This window comes from Passer montanus, unplaced genomic scaffold (assembly GCF_014805655.1).
Source record: "Passer montanus isolate IOZ18808 unplaced genomic scaffold, ASM1480565v1 scaffold34, whole genome shotgun sequence".
Taxonomy (NCBI): Eukaryota; Metazoa; Chordata; class Aves; order Passeriformes; family Passeridae; genus Passer; species Passer montanus.
Genome location: NW_024368152.1, coordinates 3,223,429 through 3,245,221, shown reverse-complemented (window position 1 = coordinate 3,245,221; position 21,793 = coordinate 3,223,429). Strand labels below are relative to the sequence as shown.

Here is a 21,793-nt window from a genome sequence, read left to right as displayed (position 1 = left end):
TACTCTGTGTTTCTCCTAGTGTCTTCCTCCACCTGGTGCTGCTGGTTGTGGTTTTAAATCCTTAACTTTTATGTTCTGGAAGGTCTGCAATAAGATTTGCAGGATGATGACATATTGATATTTGCCACTAACACTGTCTAATGATACAAGCTTGTTAGGCTGCTCTGTGTTGCTGTGATTTAAATTTGGACTCCTCCAAAAATTTGTGGAGACATGGTTGTTAGCTATTCACTGCCTGTTTTCTGTTCATCTTGCCAAGGGTACTCACACACAAAGTGTGTGGCACTAAACAAACTAATTCTGTGCAAGCTAATCAGGACAGGCGGAGCAGTTGTGGCAGTGTAGAGATTGTCACAGGCTATGTGACCTGCAGCTGGGTTTGCAGTTCACTGTGGTGGTGGTGTCATTATTAGTTCAACTTTTTTTGCAGTTTTCTTTCAGCTTTTGCTTTGATTATTTGACTTTTGTGTTCATATTTGTTAAATATTGAGTTTTGTTTTACCCTTCTCTTAGAACTTCTCTCTATCTTGAATAAATGATTTTGCTGTTTCAGCTCATGTAATAGCTAAAGCCAAAGGCCTTGCAGTTTTGTCTGTTATCAAAGCTGGATTTTTGGTGACCGCTCGAGGTGGAAGTGGAATTGTATTAGCTCGTCTTCCTAATGGAAGTAAGTGGGTATTTTCCTTTTGTACTTCATGAAAAGTTAATTTAAAAAGATAAAAATACATTTTTTCATTATTCTTTTCACAGCATAAAGCAGGAGATATGTGATGAGTCAGGCAAGTAGGTGACAGGTGACAGTGTTTGGTGTGAAAGCTGTTTTCAAATCTTTGTACTTTTGTTTGACCGAGTGTAAATCTTTCAGTATCTTTGTGGAAAATAATGAAATATAAAAGTACATAGTATAAAATTAATTAGAAAAATTTATTATATCTGATTATGAAGAAGTATATGATAAATAATTTTTAACAAGGGATTGTTTAGATTGTAAGGGTTTGTATTTCTCAAATCCTTTCCTGTAGGATAAAGCATTATGAGTCTATTGTAGTGGTTTTTAACGTAGTTTTAAACAGAGAATTTGCTAGCATTTTTAACTGTAATAATGAAGTGAGTACTTGTAATATATGGTTAAAATTCCGTAAATTTATCTTGTTTTGCACAACAGCCTGGTCTGCTCCCTCTGCAATAGGAATTGCTGGTCTTGGTGGTGGATTTGAAATTGGAATTGAGGTATGGTTTTGTATTTGAAATACTTGTTGGTAACTTTTTTTGCAAGAAATTAAAATACATTCGCAAAGATCTAAATGTTAGTGAGATAGTAGAATCTATTTCTATGTACAAAAATATTATTATGAAATCCATTTATGCAAGACAAACAAAAGAGGGGTTTTGATCCCATCAGTCAAATTGTTAGAAGACATTTAGATGAAAAAAATTGACATGACACTAATTTCCATGATTTCCCACTTCTAGCAGACTGAATTTTTCACTTACGGAGAGCTTCCTGTCAGTGTCCCCATATAAGACAATTGAAGTTAATTAAAAAAGCATCCTATACTTAATAGTGTGTCAAATGCTTTGCTAAAGGGCACAGGGACTCCATCTGGCAAAAAACAGTGTAAAGAACTGAAGTAAAGTGGAGTCTGCTTAATGTTACTGTATTTCACACATTTCCCACTCACACTTGTGGTTACTGACATGACCCTTCAGTCTGAAAGAACCAGTGATACCTCTCCTGAAGGAATACTACAGAAAAGGAGTCAGTTCTATCCAGCAGAAATGCTTAAGTAAAGGACTCCCCTCATATTCAGAGAAACCCTGGTGAGCTGAGCCCTAACGGCGCTCTGCCTCTGCTTCCCATTTCTTCTTCCTCACAGCTCCTTCACACTTGTATGTTTTCATCTTTTCTCTGCTTCCCCATACTACCCTGCAGACTCATCCTTCTCTTTGCTTAGCTTTTGTTCTGCTGATTCCCAAAGAAAATCAGAGTAACAGTACACTGCCAACAAGATCTCTTGCAATGGCCATTTGCTCTTCAGGAGAATCCATGTGTGGATGACCTGAGTGATCACACACTGCCAAAAAGATCTCTTGCAGTGGGCATTCTGCTCTTCAGGAGAATCCATGTGTGGATGACCTGAGTGATCCATGCCAGCCCCCAGTACATCTACAGCTTGCCAGCCACCCTGTCCTGGCAGCCAGTCAGCCAGCACTCACATACAGAGCAATAGATCAATATTTCATTCTCTCCTCATTGTTCACTGTGTGATCTCAGGCATTATTGCATGCACTTTTTAAATGATGATGTGAATACAAAATCATTAATTTTTGTAAGGGATTTTCATTGGTTTTCATGACTACAGGATCTGAATGCATTACAAAGTGTTCACTGAGCCCCAGAGTTTGTTTTGTTGTGGGGTTTGTTTGTTTTTTTCTTTCTTTTTAAGCCTCTTCATGTGTTTTAATTGATCTATGAAAAATTTTCTTTTAATATCCCCACCTGATATTTTAGATAATGTAGACATTTCCTATTGATACTGAATCAAATAATTGCAATACAGAAGCTACTTATGAGAGGAGTTTTTCTCTGAGTAATACTGTGCCATTCATTTGAAATTTTAGTCAGCTTACAAAATGCTGTTTCCTTGCTGACGTTATTATAACACAATCTTTTTTATTTCTTCTAGAAAATACATGTTACTCAGAAGTACCTGAATGACTTAGGAGCCTAGAGTCCCATTTCAGCATTCTTCTAGTCCTATATACACTTCAATGTTTTAGAAACTGGGTGAAATTTATTCCTGTAGGAGAGATTATAGTTGACATAGTTGTGGTGATACTTATGGATGTTTTTTGAAAAAAAGGAGATCACACTTCAGAAGTCACAGTGACTTGGTACTTCAAATTAAGGACCAGTTTTAAAATTTATATAAATGCTTTCCTTGAAGGCTTTCTCAGGATTTGCTTTTCTTTAACAATGGATTCATCCTCTTAATGGGTAAGAGGAGGAAGCAGTATCCTAACAGATGTTCTCCCTCCATCCCTGGATGATTCACAGACTGCTCCTGTAGCCATCTTTTGTTTGGGATGGGGTGGAGGTTACCAGGGGGCTAATAACAAAGACCTCTCTTATGCTGTGTGTGATACTTCTAGGCCAGCCTTGTTTTGCAAATAATCTGGTATTTCCTCTTGTATTCCCTGCTGTCACTGTTTGGAATTTGGGGTAAGTCAAAAGTTTTTTTCTGAACCTGGCTTTCAGTCAAGTCCTTCAGATGAAAGATCAGGTGCAGTAGTCCTTGGGTATATTGCTACCTCTTCAATTATTAGGTTTAATAGGTTCTTGAAGCAACTGACTACATCTCATATTCAAGTCTTAAAAAGTTAATTAATAATTCATATACATGCACAGAGATATATAAAACTGCTGTCATGAAAATAAAGTTTTATCAATAGCACCTGTATCCTTTTTGCTTTTTATTCTTTGGACAGGAATTTTTGTTTAGTAAGTTCTGTCTTGCCTTCATTAGTTTAGTTATTGAATGATCAAATGAATTCACATCTGAAAATGTGCCTTCATAATTGTGTAAGACATGGAAAATAAGAAAATGTCAATTAGGAATTTTGACTCAACATAGAGTTTCTCTTATAGCTTTTGTTTATCACACACTGACCATATCAGCACTTTGAAAAAAATCAATCAAATTTGATTAAAAAAGTAGTTGAAAGGATTTTTCATTCAAAATACCTTGCAGAAAAAGAATCAACTTTGTCATGAAAGCTGTTTCAAAATAATCCTGTACAAGAAAGGAAGATCATCTCCTGTTCTTTCTTCTTAAAAAAGTGTAGTACTTTTATTTGATATTTTTTAGGTCTCAGACTTAGTGATAATACTGAATCATGAAAGAGCAGTAGAAGCTTTTGCCAAAGGAGGAAATCTTACACTTGGAGGAAATCTTACTGTGGCAATTGGACCTCTGGGGAGGTGGGTAATATATTTTCCTAATAAGGCATATATGGAAGTTAATTTTTAAAAGCCACATTCATGTGGCATTTTTTTTATATGTTACAGAACAGCCTAGGCAACCTGTGTGCTGACTGGGCCATATTGTTCTTGCCAATCACTTTTTTTTTCTTTTTATCTTCTTTTCTGATTAAGTAATTTACTGGTAGAAGGAAAGTGTTCTGAGATTTGTTTTCCTTTTGAGACTGTTTGGCTAGGCTCAATGAAGAGCACAGGTGCTTCTGTGCATGATAGAACTATGATTTTTAGTAACATATGGGTCTGTGCTTTCTTTCACCACAGATCTGCCTAACAGTAAATGAAAACTTTACCAAATAGTTGCTTTTAAACCTTTAAGTGGTTAAGCTTGTTTACTTTAAAGGATGAGGTGAAATAATCACTGAATAATTTTACTCGGAAATGTTCCTTACAAGACTGCCACTCCAACCTCCTGCTCAAACCAAGGTCTGTTATGACTTCAGATCAGGTTGCTCAATTTTTATTTTTTTTTTCCCAACATTTTTCCAGTTGAAAATCCCCCATGAGGGAGACTGCTTGGTTCTCTGAGCAACCTGCTCTGCTGTTCATGATTCCTGCCTTACATCTAGTCAAAGTATTTCTTCTTTCTATTTATGTCAATAGTATTTTATTCTTCCTCCACATGCTGCTATAAAGAGCCTGGCTTCATACTCTTGATTACCTCTCCCTAGATATTTGAAGCCTGCTGTTAGGTTTGCCCCAAGTCTTCTCCAGGATAACCAAGCCCAGCTACCTCAGACACTGCTTATGGAATATATGCCTCCTTATGGCTACTCTTTTTTTGATGATGACGTTTTTACTGCTGTTTTTTAATCTTTTCTAACAAAATAAAAGGATGATACTTATTGCACAGAAGAGAGAGAGAGATCTGTGGATCAGGGAAGGGCAGTGACTATAAGCTACCCTACACAGCCATTCAGTACACTGTCCTGCAACATCTCTGTGTCCAAGCTAGGACATAGGTGTCAGGGTGGGAAGACAAGCAAACAGGTGAAGATCATCACATTAGAAGAGCAGTGGTAAATGGTTTATGTTGAAGTCTGAAGCCAGATTTCTTCAGAACTCCTCAGGAGACTCTTCTAGGACTTCTCCTGCTTGGTATTTTTATCAGTAACCTAGAGGAGCAGTTGCAAAATATACTCTTTTAGTTTGTGGATGACTCCAAACCAGGGTTTGCAGCCAGTGCATTTCAGGGTAGAGCCACCATTCAGAGCAATGAACCTAGAGAGTGTAAAGATCCAGCATGAAACCCCATGAAATCAAACAAGAACAAGTGCAAAGTTCTGCACTCTTAGTTGGATGAACCCCCTATCAGGCTGAGCAGCTTCCCTACAGAGAAGGTGCTGGGATCCTGGTGGGCAGTGAGGCTAAGCCAGCAGTTGATTCCTGACAGAAAAGGCAGTGAACAGTGTAGGGGGTTGCATCAACAGGACTGTAACCAGTAGATATGGGAAGTGATTGTTCCCCTTTACCTGACATTTTGTAGACTGTGCCTAAAATATTGCATTGAGTTTTAGCCCTGCAGATAGTTGTTTGTAAACCTGAGTGTGTGCAGTGAGCCGCTACCTAAATGGCCAGAAAAATGCAGCATGTGAATGATGAGGCTGGGGGAGCTCAGCTTATTGAACCTGGATGAGAGAACACCTTCTGAGGCTGAATTCCTAACAGGGCATCACCAAGAAGACAGACACCAGTTCTTTACAGGGGTGCATGGCAAGAGAATGAGAGGTAGTAGTCATATATTGAAACAAAGAAGATTCTGAGTGGATATGAGAAAAAAATATTTGACATTAGTAAAATTGTGTTGCTCAGAGTGTCTGTCGAATTCTGTCCTTAGAATTCTTCAAAAACTGGCTGTTCAAAGTCCAGAGCAACCTTCTTTCAATTCGATGATGTTGATCCATTTTGAGATGACTGTCGTTAAACCTAAAATATTTAGGTGATCCTGTGAAGGACAAATACTGTAATCTTCCAAATCTGTTGAGGTTCAGTAAGGCCTTACTTGAAGTGTTTGTGTTGACCATAAAGTCTAGGAGGATTTGGAAATATTGAATAGAGTTTCAGTCACGAGTCCAAACATAATCAGATAATTTTAAAATGTGATTAAAGTGTGGCTTAATAGTTTTTAGAGGAGGCTGTTAAGATCCAGTTATTATAATTATTACGGAGATGCCTTTGCCCAAATAAGATGCAAGTGAGACCATATGCTGAAGTCAATAGTATGGATTTTATTTAACAGTAAATGTGAGTGGGGGAGAGAGAGGAAAAAAAAACAGAAAAAGAGGAAGAGAAGAGAGAAAAAGTGGCAGAAAGATTGAGTGGAAAATATCACCTCTCTGTGGATCCCAACAGTGTCCTGTTGATCTCTTCTTCTGGTCTTCTCAGTGGTGGGGGTTCCATAAAGCTTAGAGTTCAGTGGATGCCTGTTCAATGGATGTGTTCAGGCTGGTTGGGAACACCCAGGTACCTCCCCTGGTTGGGAAGTTTGACAATGTCTCTTGCCACAGGCTCTGATATATTGCATCCCTTTGCATCACATTCAGTTCTTTGGTGCAAGGCCTCAGGACAGAAAAAGAGTAAGAGAGGAGAGAAAAAGTGGCAGAAAGACAGATTGAGTGAAAAATATCACCTCTCTGTGGATCCCAACAGTGTTCTGTTGATCTCTTCTTCTGGTCTTCTCAGTGGGGGGGGTTCCATAAAGCTTAGAGTTCAGTGGATGCCTGTTCAATGGATGTGTTCAGGCTGGTTGGGAACACCCAGGTACCTCCCCTGGTTGGGAAGTTTGACAATGTCTCTTGCCACAGGCTCTGATATATTGCATCCCTTTGCATCACATTCAGTTCTTTGGTGCAAGGCCTCAGGAATCAGTCTGAGGGTGCTTTGGGGGTCTTTGATGGTTTATGATCCCTTCTCAGACATGACAGCTGCCTCTCTGGTCAGTGCATTGAGTCAGTTGTGACCTATCAGGCCTTCCCCAGCGAGGGGTTGGGAGTTGTGTAAGGGAGAACAATTTCCATGATAAATGGTGCCATCCCACCTTGCAGGATTTGCCTCATCAGCCTGAAAGCCTGGCTTGCAGCCTCCCCCTCTGTCTTGTGTGAATCTTACTGTACACCCAAACTCACCTCCTCAAAGGATGTAAACCTGGCCTCAGCAAATCACCCTGGAGCCTCCCTGATTGTTTTGAGTCATAAACCATGAACAGTCTCTCAGAGACCTAATGGGGAGCATTCATATGAGGGAATGTTTTTCTGTGCTTCTGTCTGAAAAAAGGGTAAAAATAAAATGAAGGATTGAAAGAAAAAGACAATTACTGTTCATGCTAGAAAACTGTATTGAAGAATATCAACCAAAACCTTTTCCTTCTAGAAACTTAGAAGGGGATGTTGCCCTGAGAAGCTCTGCTGCTGTCTATACATACTGCAAATCTCGAGGGCTGTTCGCAGGCGTTTCTCTGGAAGGAACCTGTTTAATTGAAAGGAAAGAAACAAATCGCAAGTAAGCTCTCTTAATATCTAAAAGGTTCAGTGGAAGTAGAGTGACAAAATTAACTAGGACACATTCACTTGGGGAAAAGTGGTTTTTGTGAAAACATACTATGTTAGTTTAGGATTTCTTGAGGGAGAAGGGTTTCTTCATTTTAGACATCTTGCAATGGGTATTGAGATGATGCTAAATGTTTAGGGATTTTTTTATCTGTGGCAGGTTGACCTTAGCTAGCTACAATTTCTTGAGGGACAAGGGTTTCTTCAATGTAGACATCTTGCAATAGGTATTGAGATGATACTAAATGTTTAGGGATTTTTTATCTGTGGCAGGTTGACCTTAGCTAGCTACTACATGCCAACCCAGTTGCTTTTGCTCCCCCTCCTCAACAGAATGAGAGGAGAAAAAGTATGATGATAAACTCATAAGTTGAGATAAAGCCAGTGAGATCACTTACCAATTGGTATTTCAGTCAAAAAAAAACTCCAACCTCATCAAGGGGAAATTAGTTTATTTTCTGTAAATAAGAGAATAGGATAATGAGAAATAAGAACAAATCTAGAAAGCAACACCCTTCCACCACACACCTCCCATCTTACTGGGCTCCACTTCAATCACAGCTTCCCCACCTCCTCCTCCCAAGTGGTGCAGAAAAATGGGGGCTGTGGTCAGTTTTTCAAATTTACAGTTTTGAAATAGTTCTGTCATTTCTCAGTATATGAGGAAAAACGTAGGAAAAATGCAGGCTAGGGATGGAAATAGGGAGCATTTGCACAAAGTGAATTTATCTAGAAGTTGAAATATAATAATAATAATAATCAAATACGTGCAATCTTTATTTTTTTGGTAACAGGTTTTATGGGCAGGACATTCGTGCTAGTGCCATCCTGCTTGGTGACGTGCCTTTCCCTGCTCAAGCAGATGATCTTTATGAAACTCTAGCATCCTTCACTGAAGTGTATGAAAATGAAGAGCAAAAAAATAATCCAGGAAAATCTGTAAGGGAACAAAGAAGGGTTTGTTTGTGTGCTTCTTCTTCACATAGGCTTTCCCTCTTCCTAAGATGTTCTTAGTTAGTGCCAGTGCTGGTGTTCATGTGTCATTTTTAACTTCTCTGTTGGATGACTGAAGGCATAGCACATGTCAGTTACTGCATGTGGAACATTTGTTCAAGTATTTCCCTGCTAGGCTCTTGGGGGCAAGAATGTTGCTGGATTTGCTTTGCATCTTCCAGAATAACAAAGTGTATTCTTGTTTTGTAATGGCGCATTATCAAATCTGAGTTGATGATTAGGAATGTTTGATCAAGTATTTTTAAGTTGATTGCAAATTGGATACTCTTAGTTTTCCTACTTTTTGTGTCTTCTATTCAAACAATCACAATTATAATGTAATACTGGGACTGTAGAAGATATTTTCTTACAGATGTTGATGTTACTGATAGACAAGGATTTACTTTCAGCTTTGTTAAACCCATGGTGATTTACTTCAGTGTCATGTATGTCACTTGTGTTTAGTGTGCTTTTTGAGTTCTTACAAGTTCAGTGGAGAAAGAGTAATTTTATTTTTTTTCAGTGTAACTTGACATACTTCTAGGCTCAGAAGTAACAATCTATGTCCAGATATGATGCTATGTTTTTAAAAAATTTGTGTACTTTAGGTAAATGACCGACCTGCTAGACCATCAACCAGACCAGAGCCACCTAAACCCACTGTTAGACCTACACCACCAGGTGAAAAATTTTGATAATGGCTGATTAATTCTCTTCATAAAATTAGAGCATTAAAGCTAATTAATACTATGCATTTACTATAGCAGCTGCCTCTATAAACACTTATTTTAAATACTCTTCCTTGGACAAACACTGAAAGCATGTTGATGTAGTGCCATGACTGATAAAGACTAAAGGATTTGGTTTTTTGTTTTATATTAACAAACCTTTTCTCTCTGACAGATTTGCTATAGAAATAGTGTTTTTAGAGTTACAGAATCATGTAATAATTCAAAGAAAATATTCATAGATACTGGATATATAGGAGCCTCACAGTACAATGAAACTTCTTTAGTAAAAATAACAGTCCTAGAAACTGCTGGTTAAAGTTCTAAAAACTTCTGGTTTCTAGAAATCATAGTTTCTCTTTAGGTTGTCATTATCTTTTAATTATTAGAGGTTTTACAGTAGAGCAGAAGAGGCAGAATTTTGTCTCTTTAACAATTTGTCTTAACAAAGTGCTTTCATTCAAAGAGGGACTACTGTGCAGCTCCTCTTGTTAACTTAATTCTTTGGTTAAGGATGTCAGGTAAAGTCTGTATTTCTTTCTTCTGCACTGGTTCTTAGTTAACTGCAATAATTTAATAACTATTGAACTTGTATCAGAGGATCAGTATATAACAATATATGTTAGTATGTCATATAAGTAGCTACTTTATTTTTACTCTTTCAGTTAAAAAGAATACCAACAAACTTTATCCTGAACTTCCCAGTGATTATGCATCTGGGGGTAAGTACTAAGCTTACACTTATTTCATAAATACAGTGCAGAATCTGAGAAGTCCTAAAAGTACTTTGAAAGATATGCAAAAATATCAGCCATTGATATTTTTCTTTATCTTCCATATGTTAAAAAGAGATTCAGGTCTTGTATGATCTCCTGAAAATATTTCATAAACATTAATCTTATTTCCTGGCTTTACATTGTAACAATGATGTTCTTTTTCTGAGCAGCACAAGAGAGCTGTGAGCTTGAGAAATGCACATGAAGTAGTAAAATTGTTTTATGTTACCACCTAATTGAAATGAAAAAGGAAGCTGATATAACAAGCTTCTGTCCAAGTCTTTATGCAATGTACTATAATTCCTGTTTTAATTTTAAAAGTGCTTCCACAGATGATATCTGATTATGCTGGCATAAACACCAATTTACATGGCTTCTTTAGGTTTTTGTACTGAAATAACTCTGTGTTACCCTAAAGATATTACTATTGATTCTCTTATGTTTAAAGCACTTTCAGCTCTTAAGAGGAGAATCTTACTGTGCAGTATTTGCATTCCATATTACATATAAATAGATCCCAATGAAAAGTCTATTTCAGGCAAAGTGTAATTAGAGCTTTTCACTAAAAATTAAGATAAAATATGTGGTTTTGTCTTTACATTCTTTTTCATATCTTCTCTTCATACATGTTCTTTATATGTGTGTCTGTTGAAGGGGCCAACATAGGAATATCTTAAGCTGAGCTGTCAATGTCATTTCTGCAGATCAGAGACTTCCTAAGAATCAAGATTTATTATTGTGTTGTAGGACTTGTACAAGGAAAACAAGGATGGCTCTAGTGGTCTGTACTCAATAGCTGTCATCCAAGAGAGAAGAACTGGTCTTCTGGCCATTAAAACTAAACTTTCCCAGTCTTACCAAAGCCCTGACCAACTGAGAACAGGTTTCTAAAGCTTGCACCCATTTGCTATATTGAAGGGACTGTTCTTCTATTCGGGTGCAAGTGACAAGGTAAAAATATTCCAGAGCCATCTGTTGAATGGCTTTCAAGATTCTTTGAAATCAAGATACAGTCTCAGTCTGCTACTGGGGATTTCTAGCAGTTTCTCAAAATATACAAGTTGTTCTTTAGAAATGCAGGGGCTGGGGGCAGTAGGATCTTGTTTTAATGATGGCATGGTATATTTGGCTTTCTGATGCAGATTACATTCCCATAGCTAACAGTTCAAATGCTTTCTGAATCCATACAAATACTGTGTTTCTAAAGGCTAAAGCTTTTTTCCTTCTCACAGGGGGCAATTAAGGTTGAAGTCAAGAGTCACAGCTCCCTTTCACAAAGTGTGTATTAATGCTGGGGGATGAAACAGAAAGAGCAATAAGGCCACATCTCCTGTCAGTGATCTGTTTCTGCCTATTTATAGTCCAAATTTTTTCAACAGAGCTGCCTAGCAGCTATAGCACATACATGTCAATCTTTATTGCAGGAGTAGTTGCTGCAGCAGATGTTCTTCTACAGTGATCTGTAAAAGACATATTCAAAAATTTTTGTATCATTCTAGTTTAAAAAATACATATAGATAAGCAATAGAAGAGTGAATGAATCTTATCATTCTATGTGTTATGTATAATGGCTGGGGTGGAGGTAGGTTTTGATGTTGAGCAACAAGCTTAACTGGGTTGCAAGTAATAAGGACTTGCCTTTGGTTGGGGAAGGGACAACTTGGCATTGTGTTACCAGCATTTGGTTTTGCAGCAGTTATACAAGTAGTAGAAAGGTTGAAATATTAACTCTTCTCATTAGATGAAAGAGTTAGACTTGGATGAAACATTTTTAATTATTTGCTGTGTACTTGAATTATATAGATAAGTAATGTAATATAACCTTTTTCAAATGCAAGAAGAACGATAAATGAAAAACATTATTTTCTAAACTGATAACATGATACTTGAACTAAGATGCAAGGAGCTTGTTTTCATGTAACTGAATAATGCTTAAGGTAATGCATTTAGTTGTAAAATGAGCTTCAGTAGTGTTTTAAATGTTTCCAGAAACTTAGGAATACCACACATTTTATATAGATGCAGTTAAAAATTGCACAGACCTTTTACAATTCTGGGAAATAAAACCCCAAAACAAACCACAACCAAAAACCACAACAAACTAGCAGCTGCTACAGTAATTGTGATTCAGTGAAGTATGAATTTTCTACACTGGTAGACATTTTTCTGAAGACTCACAAAACAAAGAAATTTGATATGCTTATGAGCATGAAAGTTCGTGCCTTCTCCTTTACTAGAATTAGGGATTTGCATTTCATTTTTCTACTTGTCCCGTCTTTGTTGTAAAATCTACTAAAAGGACTTACTGGCCCTTCCAAGATTTATTACCACAACTTAGCTTTTCTTTTTCTGGATGGGTGATTCTTTGGACTTCTTTACCACATCTGTAATACAAACAACCCATGATTCTTTAGTGACTACTTGGACATTGTAGACTCAGGAGTTTATTTCATTAGGACCATTTGTTTTAGATACATTAGGTTCATAGTTTGTCACACTGGAATATCTAATCCTAGACATTAAATTTTCCTTAGTGTTATGATTTGTAGGGTTTTTTTGCTCGGGGTTTTGCCATCCAGTAACCAAAAATGTGGCTAAATGATTACTTCCTACCTGCCCTCCTAACAGTGCTGAATGGTATACAATTCTGAAAATTGTATGTGGTTTCCCAGCTGAACTAGTAGCAGCAGGAGTAGTGATCTGCTAGTAAAAGCTGGTGAGAACTGAATCAATAACAAGCAGTTTGTTCAAATCAGAAGTTAGCTATTCACTTTTTCTTCAGCTCAGCTTATCAGAAAAGGACTGTTTCACATGTTTGGAAAAGAATCACTTGGAATTGCCAAGGTGCTGAAACAATCAGGAAACAGACTTAAGACAGGAGTGGGGATGAAAATGGAAGAAATTTCTCCCTTCCGAGCAGTGTGCTTTCACTGTTATCAAATCTCACCACGAGCTTAAATTCTTACAATACTGTAAGACAAAAAACTCATACTGAACACAAAAGCAGTTCTTTTGATAAAAATGTAAGTATTTTATGATAATAAAATTTGGACAAAGTAATGATGCTGTCTGCATTTTTTAAGGGGTCATGTGAGTTGCTTAAGAAACCCATAGGATTTGTGGCTGTAAAGCCTGAATATTTAAGCATTCTTTTTTTAGTTTGCTTTCAGAAGTACTGTCTTTCTTACCTTCCAGAATTACTAAACAAAATATTTTAGAATTTTATCTTGAGGAAAATATTTGCCCTCTTCTTTGGATTTTTGAATGCAGTGAATTATCTGCAGCCATTGAACTTTTTAACTATTGTGCGTAAAATCAACACACCCCAACGTGATTACATTAAATCTAAAAAAAACCCAAAATATGAATTTTGACTAGGTTTTTCTCAGCAGAAACCTTTCACTTTGAAAATAAAGAAAAATATTAACAGATTGTTATTGTCCCAATAGACATATATTTATATTCTTGCATACTGAAAGAAGTGCTATATCAAACTAACTGATGAGAATATGGAGGCAGATGAGAAAATTGTCACTGTTTTTAAGAAGCTAAAAAAACCCCTTCTTCCTTCAATGATGATTTGAGTGATTTGTCAACTTCATTATTAAAAATTCATGCCTTCCTACATGAATTTGTCTGCAGCTTTTAGACAGTATTTGTTGTGGCTTTCTTCACTATATTAAAGAGCTCTTTGGTACGCAGAGGAGCTTTTTTGTGTTCCCCTCTTGTTCCAATTATTTGACTTGTGCTGTAGTCAAATAATTTTTGGTCTTCTTTCATCTTTCTTTTGATTGCCAAACAGATTGATAAGCTCTTTGTCAAAAGTAATTTTCTCTTTCCTCTCAAATTTTAAGTAATAGTACAAATACCAAATTCTAAGCTGTGAGCTCACTGAGATCAGTAAGATTTGGGCTCTTAAAAGCTCTAATGAATTTGCACTAATTTCCATTCTTTACATTTTCTATTATTTAATTATTTATTTAAACCTTATTGAGTGTTCCTTATCTATGCTTAAAACAACTGAGGCAATATCAACCCTTTTTGATTAGGTGGTACCATGAGGTGGTAAGTTCGGTTTGTGTTAACTAAAGGCAGCAGAGCTGTTGCTTTTCATGGTTACAGTTCTCCAGGAATCAGGCCTGGCCCACTTCTGTGTAATTTAGAGATGATCTCAGTGTTTCTTTAGGTAATCTATGAATGCCAGATGGTTCAGTAGATCTGTGAAAATCTGCTTCCCAAGAGAATTCCAAGACAGATTTTCATGCCTCCTGAAGTGTATTTCGTCAAGAAAAATGGAGGGTCTGTATGTGAATTTGCCTTTGTTAGTACAGTATGGATTTCTTTGTGGCCAGTTGCAAATGCTTTAACTAAGCCAACATAATTATATGGACTAAGAATTCATAGACCTCTTCTGAGGAAAAAAACTTTTTTTTTTTTTTTGCATGTGATTTCACCTCCTGTCCTCCTGTTTCACTTATTTTACTTGCATACCTGCTCTGCAGTTCAGTTTACATCTGACTTGTTATGTTGTTATATTGAAAGCTACTGCTTTCTAGGATAATATTGATCAAACTTAGAAAAGAAAATAAAAGCTGGAGCATGGATGCCATTCTAGCAGTCTCTGCATTAATTAGTACCTCTACTTATGTGTGGTGCTGAGCTTTCTTAACACAGTATAATGAAAAAATGGAATTTTTAGTTCGAACTGCTGAAAGAGACCATCACTCTATGTTCTTGCAACTTTAAAATAGGCTTGCTTTGGTAAATATGTATTGAAGCAATCACTTTATTTTTTTATATATATATATTTCCTAACCTAGGTTTAACAAAACCAGTACTATTTTGGAACTCAGATTTAACTGGAAATCTAACATGCAACTATTTATATTCACTGTGCAATTCCATGTTTGGATATGCCCACTGACAAAAAAATCTGACAGCTGTGCTACAAGAGAAATATAAGTGTGCCCATATCTCCTCTTGATGAGTGACTTTTGACTTGGGCATTTTTATTGTAATTAAGACTAAGCACCACAGCAAGAAAGTAAAAATATTTAATGAGTTTTCAAACAAACAAAATCAGATATGTGATCTCAGACTAACTTTTTCTCAGTGTAATTCCTGAATTTTTGCTTTTCCTTTGTTGTTAAAAAGCATATATGTCAAGTCTGCCTTTCTAGGATCTTGTCAATATTTTTTTATGTGTTTCTTCCTGCCTGTTCTGGATCAACATGATGGATTAAAATGCTTTCATCGTTCTGAAGTTTCCTTTGCCAACTTGAACTGTAGTAAAATGGAATCAAAAGCATTTAACTTTTAGTTAAGTAAGATTATAAAATGGTTTTTTTGTATCTGATATCTGCATGGACCTGGAATGGAGAAGGAGTCCAGAACCTCTGGTTTTTAAGGATGGAGGAAGACTCTGTGGTTCACAGTGAGGGGAAAAATGCATTAGCAAAATGCATTTTTTGAACTGGAAATTAAATCATCTATAAAAACACAATAAAATCAGATGTGTACATACTCTTTTAGGTGTTGTGGATATATGCTGTGTATCTGAAACTGGAAAAAAAAATCCACTTTTTATTCTTCAGTTTATGAATTACTCCTTTTCCAAGAAAGGAAGAGATTTGCTGAAGGATCATGTAGAACTATAGTAAGGAAGAACCCTCATTAAGCTGTGCAGTAATCTGTTCCTTCAATACTATAATTTGATGAGAAACTCTTAGCAGATTATAAACTATAAAATCAATAAGCTCAGTGTGACAAATAGGTATTTGTTTTAGAAAAAAATTACAAAGTGAGACATATAATGTTTCTGCCATGATCCTTCATAACATTGTTTACTAATTTGGTAAACTAAAGTATGGGTGTTTTTGTTTTGTTTTAAGAGTTTTAGCTGAGCTTGGTCTATTTTTGTATTTTTCATGGCAAGACTTGTGACATGTTTATATTTAGTTACGTGAAAAATAAAACATCCATCTGGTGGTCCCTCACAGTATTAATTTTCTTGCTATTATGAGCTCTTTCTTAATACTAAGGAAACCCAGGAAATCCCAGGAAATTATTTTTGAGACTATTTTTATCCCTGATTCACTTTTACTAGGATTTTACTATTACTATCATGAATGTGATAAGTCAGATAATCAAGCTGCTTATGGCTTATATTGTGGCAAGCTGAGAGAAAAATATGCAGCATGCAGGCCTTCACTGGTCATACTGAAACAAATAACTTGATGCATATAATCAGATAACTCAAAATACAACAAGGCACAGAGAGATTGAGGTCAGACATGCTAGAATGAAATTGGGGTCTTTGATATATGTGTGCATGCGTGGGCAGAAAGCTGTTGTGCTAAGCATGAACCAGCCACTCTGGCATGGGTAACAACATTTTTTTCTTGGCATTTTTAATGGCTTCGAATAAAAATTGGGAAATTAGAGCTAAAGCACAGAAAAATTCCATGCAATCTACATGTATTTTTTAAGTATAAAGCACCACTAGGGTGATAATTCTGATACACAGAATTAAAAAAATATATCGTTCACAGGAGCATATAAATGTTAAATAGTATAGATTGAAGTCTTTTCTGAAGCCATTGTAACAGATACAGATGAATGCTTTAGCATCTGGAATATATGCTTTATATGTTGTTTCAAAGCTGTGTACTGCTTTAGATAGTATTTTCTTCTGTGTTGTTCAAGCAGTAGGACAAAAGCAAGCTTAAATTGCTTTCCTGTCTATTATCCAGAAAAGCCTTGGGGAGTATGGGAGCTTCTGCTTCATTTATAGTACTTGAAGTCAAACAGAAATTTTTAGTAGCTCAAAGAACTGATAGATATACAGGATTTCTCTGCAGAGTGCTGTGAGATGCCCTGTGCTTGACTGACTTAAGACAAAAGCTAACACTGTTGCAAGAAATGCAAGTCTTTGCGCGATTCTTTACAGATCCACCCTTATAGAAGGGACAGGAACATCTACTTTATACTAAATGCTAAGGGAAGGTTTTATTTTCTCTGGGAAATTATGGAGCACCCACTTCAAATGTATTTTCCCATGAGCAGTAAAATTAGATGCCACAGTTCCCCAGAATGTGATATATTCTCTGTCATGGAGAGACCTGGAGCCCTGCATCTACCTTGGCTGTACTGGTTCAGTGTTACATCATGCAGATCAGCCAGCTGAATATTGCTGATTGAAACAGGAAGGTCAGTCACCTTTTCTGGAAACGCTGTCAGTCCCTGAATAAGATATAAGAGGCCATAGAAAAAAGAAAAAAAAAATAAACCAGACACTAATATAAGCTACGACAAATAACTGTTCTAGAAATGGTGTAAAAATTATTTTCTCATCTACAAAAAGACAAGGTTTCTGGAAACATCTTACCTTTTCATGGAGAGATCTGGCAGGGTTTGCATTGAAACTTCTCTGGTTATATTTCATTTGGTTTGTCTTTCTCATTAACAATTTTTTTGCCATATTAGGTAACCTTCAAATACTCTTTTTTCCAGTTGTTTTTCTTGAAAAAGCTCAGCTAGAAGTGACCTCTACTCTCGTGGAAAGGAAGTGTTAATTTTTTCATACACAGTGAGACTTGCACCCCTCTTCCCCCTTTTTCTCTTAGTGGTGCATACTTGTGTTTTTAGCAGCTCCTTTGCTATGTAGCAAGGAAGGTGTCAAAAGAAGATTAAAAATAGGAAAATAGAAAATTCCTCTGTAAGGAAAAATATAATGGAAAAACTTTATCTGGTCCACAATTTCAAGTATTGATCTTTGTCATAAGGTTTAGACTGTGTCTTCTCTACTCCTGACATTTCTGCCTTTTGTCAGCAACTACAGAAGGATGAGACAGAATCTGATGTTGAGACAGCAGAGTAAGTTTGGAGATACTGTTGAGGGAAAAATCTGCCTTCACATATGTTGTACAAATTGGACAAATTTGAGCCAGTGGTTGAATCCCATTGCAAGCCTGAATTTCCTCATGCTTGAACCAAGGGGTGTGATTACTATTAGTTTTTTTTCTTTTTAAAGAGCATCTATACAGCTAATATTTCACTTGACTTAAAAACATATGTATGAAGAGTACTGTTAATACCACTCTTAAATTTCAACTGAAAATTGTGGTACTCTTTGCTTTTTCATTTCAAGAACTTTATCATAACTGACTAGGTGATGTAATGAGTATTCTGCAAAATTTGGTTGTGCTTAGCTGGGAAGAGTAATATCAGCACACCATGGGTGATAATGGCTGTCCAAGATGCTTCATCCATGTGATGATGGATGTTGCAGTTTGCAAAGTTTGCACTGATCAGATTAGACTCTAGTTTATGGTTCTGTGCCATTTCTAGCTGTTGCTGTAGCTGTTCTGTAATGAATGAGGCAATCTACCTTTCTCCTACCAGTTTAAACTGTAGTTTATAGGATTGTGGTTTACAGGATTACAGGATTGTTCCATGGGATACTGTGAGTGGAAGTACAATTGCTTGAGTCACCATTTGGCACAGGAAGGGAGCATTGATTGAATACCTTTTGAAATTATAAGTTGATGAAGCCTGTGGTGTAGGTAGAATTAATAATAGCTGTACTGCTGCTGAAGGATCATAAAAGCAATGAGAATTAGTAATTGTGGCAAGAAGAAATCCTAGCATCAATTTCATCAGCCCCTATGTCCCTTAGTGCAGCTAAAGTTAACAAGAGTTTTCTATATATTGCAGGTGTTCATATAAATGTTATCATGAAAGTGCTAAACTTTGTATTAAAACAGGAGATACTCATTTCCCTTTACAGAAAGCAGTTTCTGAATCTTTCACAATGACTTGAAACTCCTTCTCGTTTTCATCTATATATTTTTCTTATCAAGATTAATTATTCTTTTCTCATGCTTTCTAGTTCTCTAGTAAAATTACTTTTCTGTCTGATTCCTTTGCATAGTAGTAGTAACATCTTTCATTTGTTTTAGTCTGTAAAGCCCATTTTCATTTTGCCTTGAAAACGGGCTTTTTGTTCTTGGTCCATTTTCTCAACCAGTTTTAAACATTGATGATAAGGATTGTGAACAGACCTTCAAATGAGGCCTTGTACAGTATTATTATATAGTATGTTTCCATATGAGGTACTCTTTGTCTCATATAATTTTTTTATTTTAACCATTTTTTTAGCCAGTGCAGAGAAGTATTTCTCCATGCAAAGAAAAAAAATTTCAGTCAGCATTTCACAAAGCATTACCCTAAGAAACTGGCAGAAACTGTATAGAATTGTTGCATTTACTACTTTTTAGGTTTTTTCCAGAGGCTGTAGATTGTTCCCCAGACCTTTGTAAAAGCTAAGACTTCTATCAAGTGAACCAGGTTATGTGCCAATAATACCCTTGGCAGAAATGTTGAAGCTGACTGTACAGAGATTTGAGAATAAAAATGCAGAGACTGTATTGAGATGCTAACTCGGTATGTGTAGAGGAAACATGGAGAAGCTTGTCAACATAAAGGAGTCCCAGGTCATTGGTAAATCATCAGTTTGACCCGAATAAAACAGAGCTCAGTTCTTGTCACTGTACTTTGATTTTCAGAATATGAAGACTATGCTTAAGATTGAATCTCAGCTTTTGCAGTATGATTTCAGCACAGGCATTATTTGCATTAATGTTGTGTTGAGCACAATAAAGCCCTTGACATTGATATGGTTTATTTGACCTTTTCACTTTGAATGAAAATCTAATTGTTTTTTGAAATGTCAGAAAAAATCCAAAAAGTAATCAGCAAAAGTACTGCTATGAAATTGGCTCTTGCAAGCAGGAGGTAGGGTTTTTTTATATCCTAAATATCAAATACATCCACAGATGCTTAACAAAAAAGGCACTTCTTTAATGCAAAAGCTGAGTGTGCTGAAACAAAGATAGAAAGCATTCCATCAGCAGATGAAGATGATGAGCCAGCATGTTCCCCAGTAGGCCAGAAACTCAAAACCAGCGAAATACGTTTCAGACTGAATGAGCTAAATTTGCACAGTGACTTAAACTTTAAATATAGTCAGGTCTGTTTCAATCACCAGTGTTGTTTGCTAGACATGACACTGTTCAGTAACAACTGAAGTTGGTAATATGGAATCTGCTTTGAAATGATCCATATTTCTAGGTTATGTAGAGGAGGTCAAAAATACATAAGCCTTCTCCTGGGTTTTGTGAGTCTCTTCCAAAAGTGTGTGTATAATATCTTCATTCTGTGCATACAGATTTGCAGCTGATGATGAACTTTTTATCTGTTGAGGCTTTGCTGCAAAATTGAGGGTCTTGTACCTTATATGGAACTTCTGTTGCTAACTTTGCCTTGAATAGGTTTTTTCAGCCATCATTTCTTTGTTAATGGAGAATGTAGTTATTAAATTATTCTGAAAATCAGCTGGAGGGCTTTGTAACAGTGGAAACCTGGACACAAAGTACCCAGTTAAAGTAATACATAACATCAAGTACTACAACTAAATCAAAAAATAGGGTTTGCTGAGGCAGTTCTCATGGAAGTTCAAGAGGGCTTAACATCTGGTTTTTCTTTCCTTTCAAGAACTTGGGTGTTCATTTATTACTGAAACATATTAAAGAGAGTAGTTCCTGGAATGATACAGGCCTTCCGTGATATTGTCAATGTACCTTGAATACATTTTCTAGGTTACTGGAAATAGGAAAACATTGTATACCTCTTTAGAAAGGGAGGAAAGGAAGGCCGCAACTACACACATGTCAAGCTTCACCTCTGCTCCTGGGCAAGTTATGGAACAGATCCTCCTACAAGCTCTACTAAAGTACAGGGATTCATGGGGGTGATTTGAGACAGCCAGCACGGCTTCACCAGAGGCAAGTCCTGCCTGACCAACACAGTCAACTTCCATGATGGAGTGGACAGGGGAAGCGCTACAGATGCCATTTATCTGGATTACAGGTCCCTTCCAAGCCAAGCCATTCTTTGATTTTGAAATTGCCTTAAATCTATAGCTGCTGTACCAAAACAGCCTTCAGGTGTTCTAGGTACAGGAAAAATTTTTGTCCATAAGTGAGCGTAGAATAGAGTAATGCAACTTATGCCTTCTCCCCCTCCTCAGACCAGTTTGTTTAACTGAGCACAAATAGGCATTTGTGGGGCATTTAAAGAGTAGTTTTACCCCAGTGACAGTGAAGCTCACTTAATGCAAAAAGTTCACCTTCATTTTCTTAGTCATGAAGAACTGATTATTTGCAGGCTTTAATATTGAATTTAAATACTTGAGTGTCTTAAGACACTTTTATTCAGAAAGTAGAGAAAGACAGGTGATTTTGTTTACTTGCCCAAAACAAGCCAGAATTATTGGCAAAGAAACAGCTAAGCAAGATATTATTTGTTCTGAGAGTAATTTGCTGAATATCATGTCTCCTGACTTTTGATCAGATGAGCATTATTGGAGATTATTTGGATCAATGGTGGCATATGACATACTTCAAGTATCTGTACAGAATATATCTGATTATAACAGATTAGTACCTGTAGATGTAAAATGTCAAATCTACTGTGCATATTTAGGCCTTCCCAAACATCTGTTCAGTGAGATCTGAGGTTGTTGTTTTGTGTATGCAGAGGGTTTTTTAAGGTGAGTCTACATTTAAAAAACAAAATTAAAAAGGCTATTAAGGAAATTAGTAGTTTAATGTGAATAGGACATTTGAGATTTCACTTTTAAGGCTGGGTTGA

The 21,793-nt window shown here is 36.5% G+C and overlaps 1 protein-coding gene across 2 annotated transcripts in view; it reads left to right on the top strand.

The window, feature by feature from the left end:
• The window catches only part of SH3YL1 (SH3 and SYLF domain containing 1), a 48,351-nt gene that overhangs the window by 13,994 nt on the left and 12,564 nt on the right, over window positions 1-21,793 (top strand). For both annotated transcript variants that reach the window (XM_039715588.1, XM_039715587.1), the window contains exons 3-9: window positions 554-667; window positions 1,166-1,230; window positions 3,870-3,982; window positions 7,409-7,537; window positions 8,379-8,523; window positions 9,186-9,258; window positions 9,971-10,027. In XM_039715588.1, coding sequence (XP_039571522.1) covers window positions 554-667; window positions 1,166-1,230; window positions 3,870-3,982; window positions 7,409-7,537; window positions 8,379-8,523; window positions 9,186-9,258; window positions 9,971-10,027 — 696 coding nt within the window. The remainder of the gene's footprint in view (window positions 1-553; window positions 668-1,165; window positions 1,231-3,869; window positions 3,983-7,408; window positions 7,538-8,378; window positions 8,524-9,185; window positions 9,259-9,970; window positions 10,028-21,793) is intronic.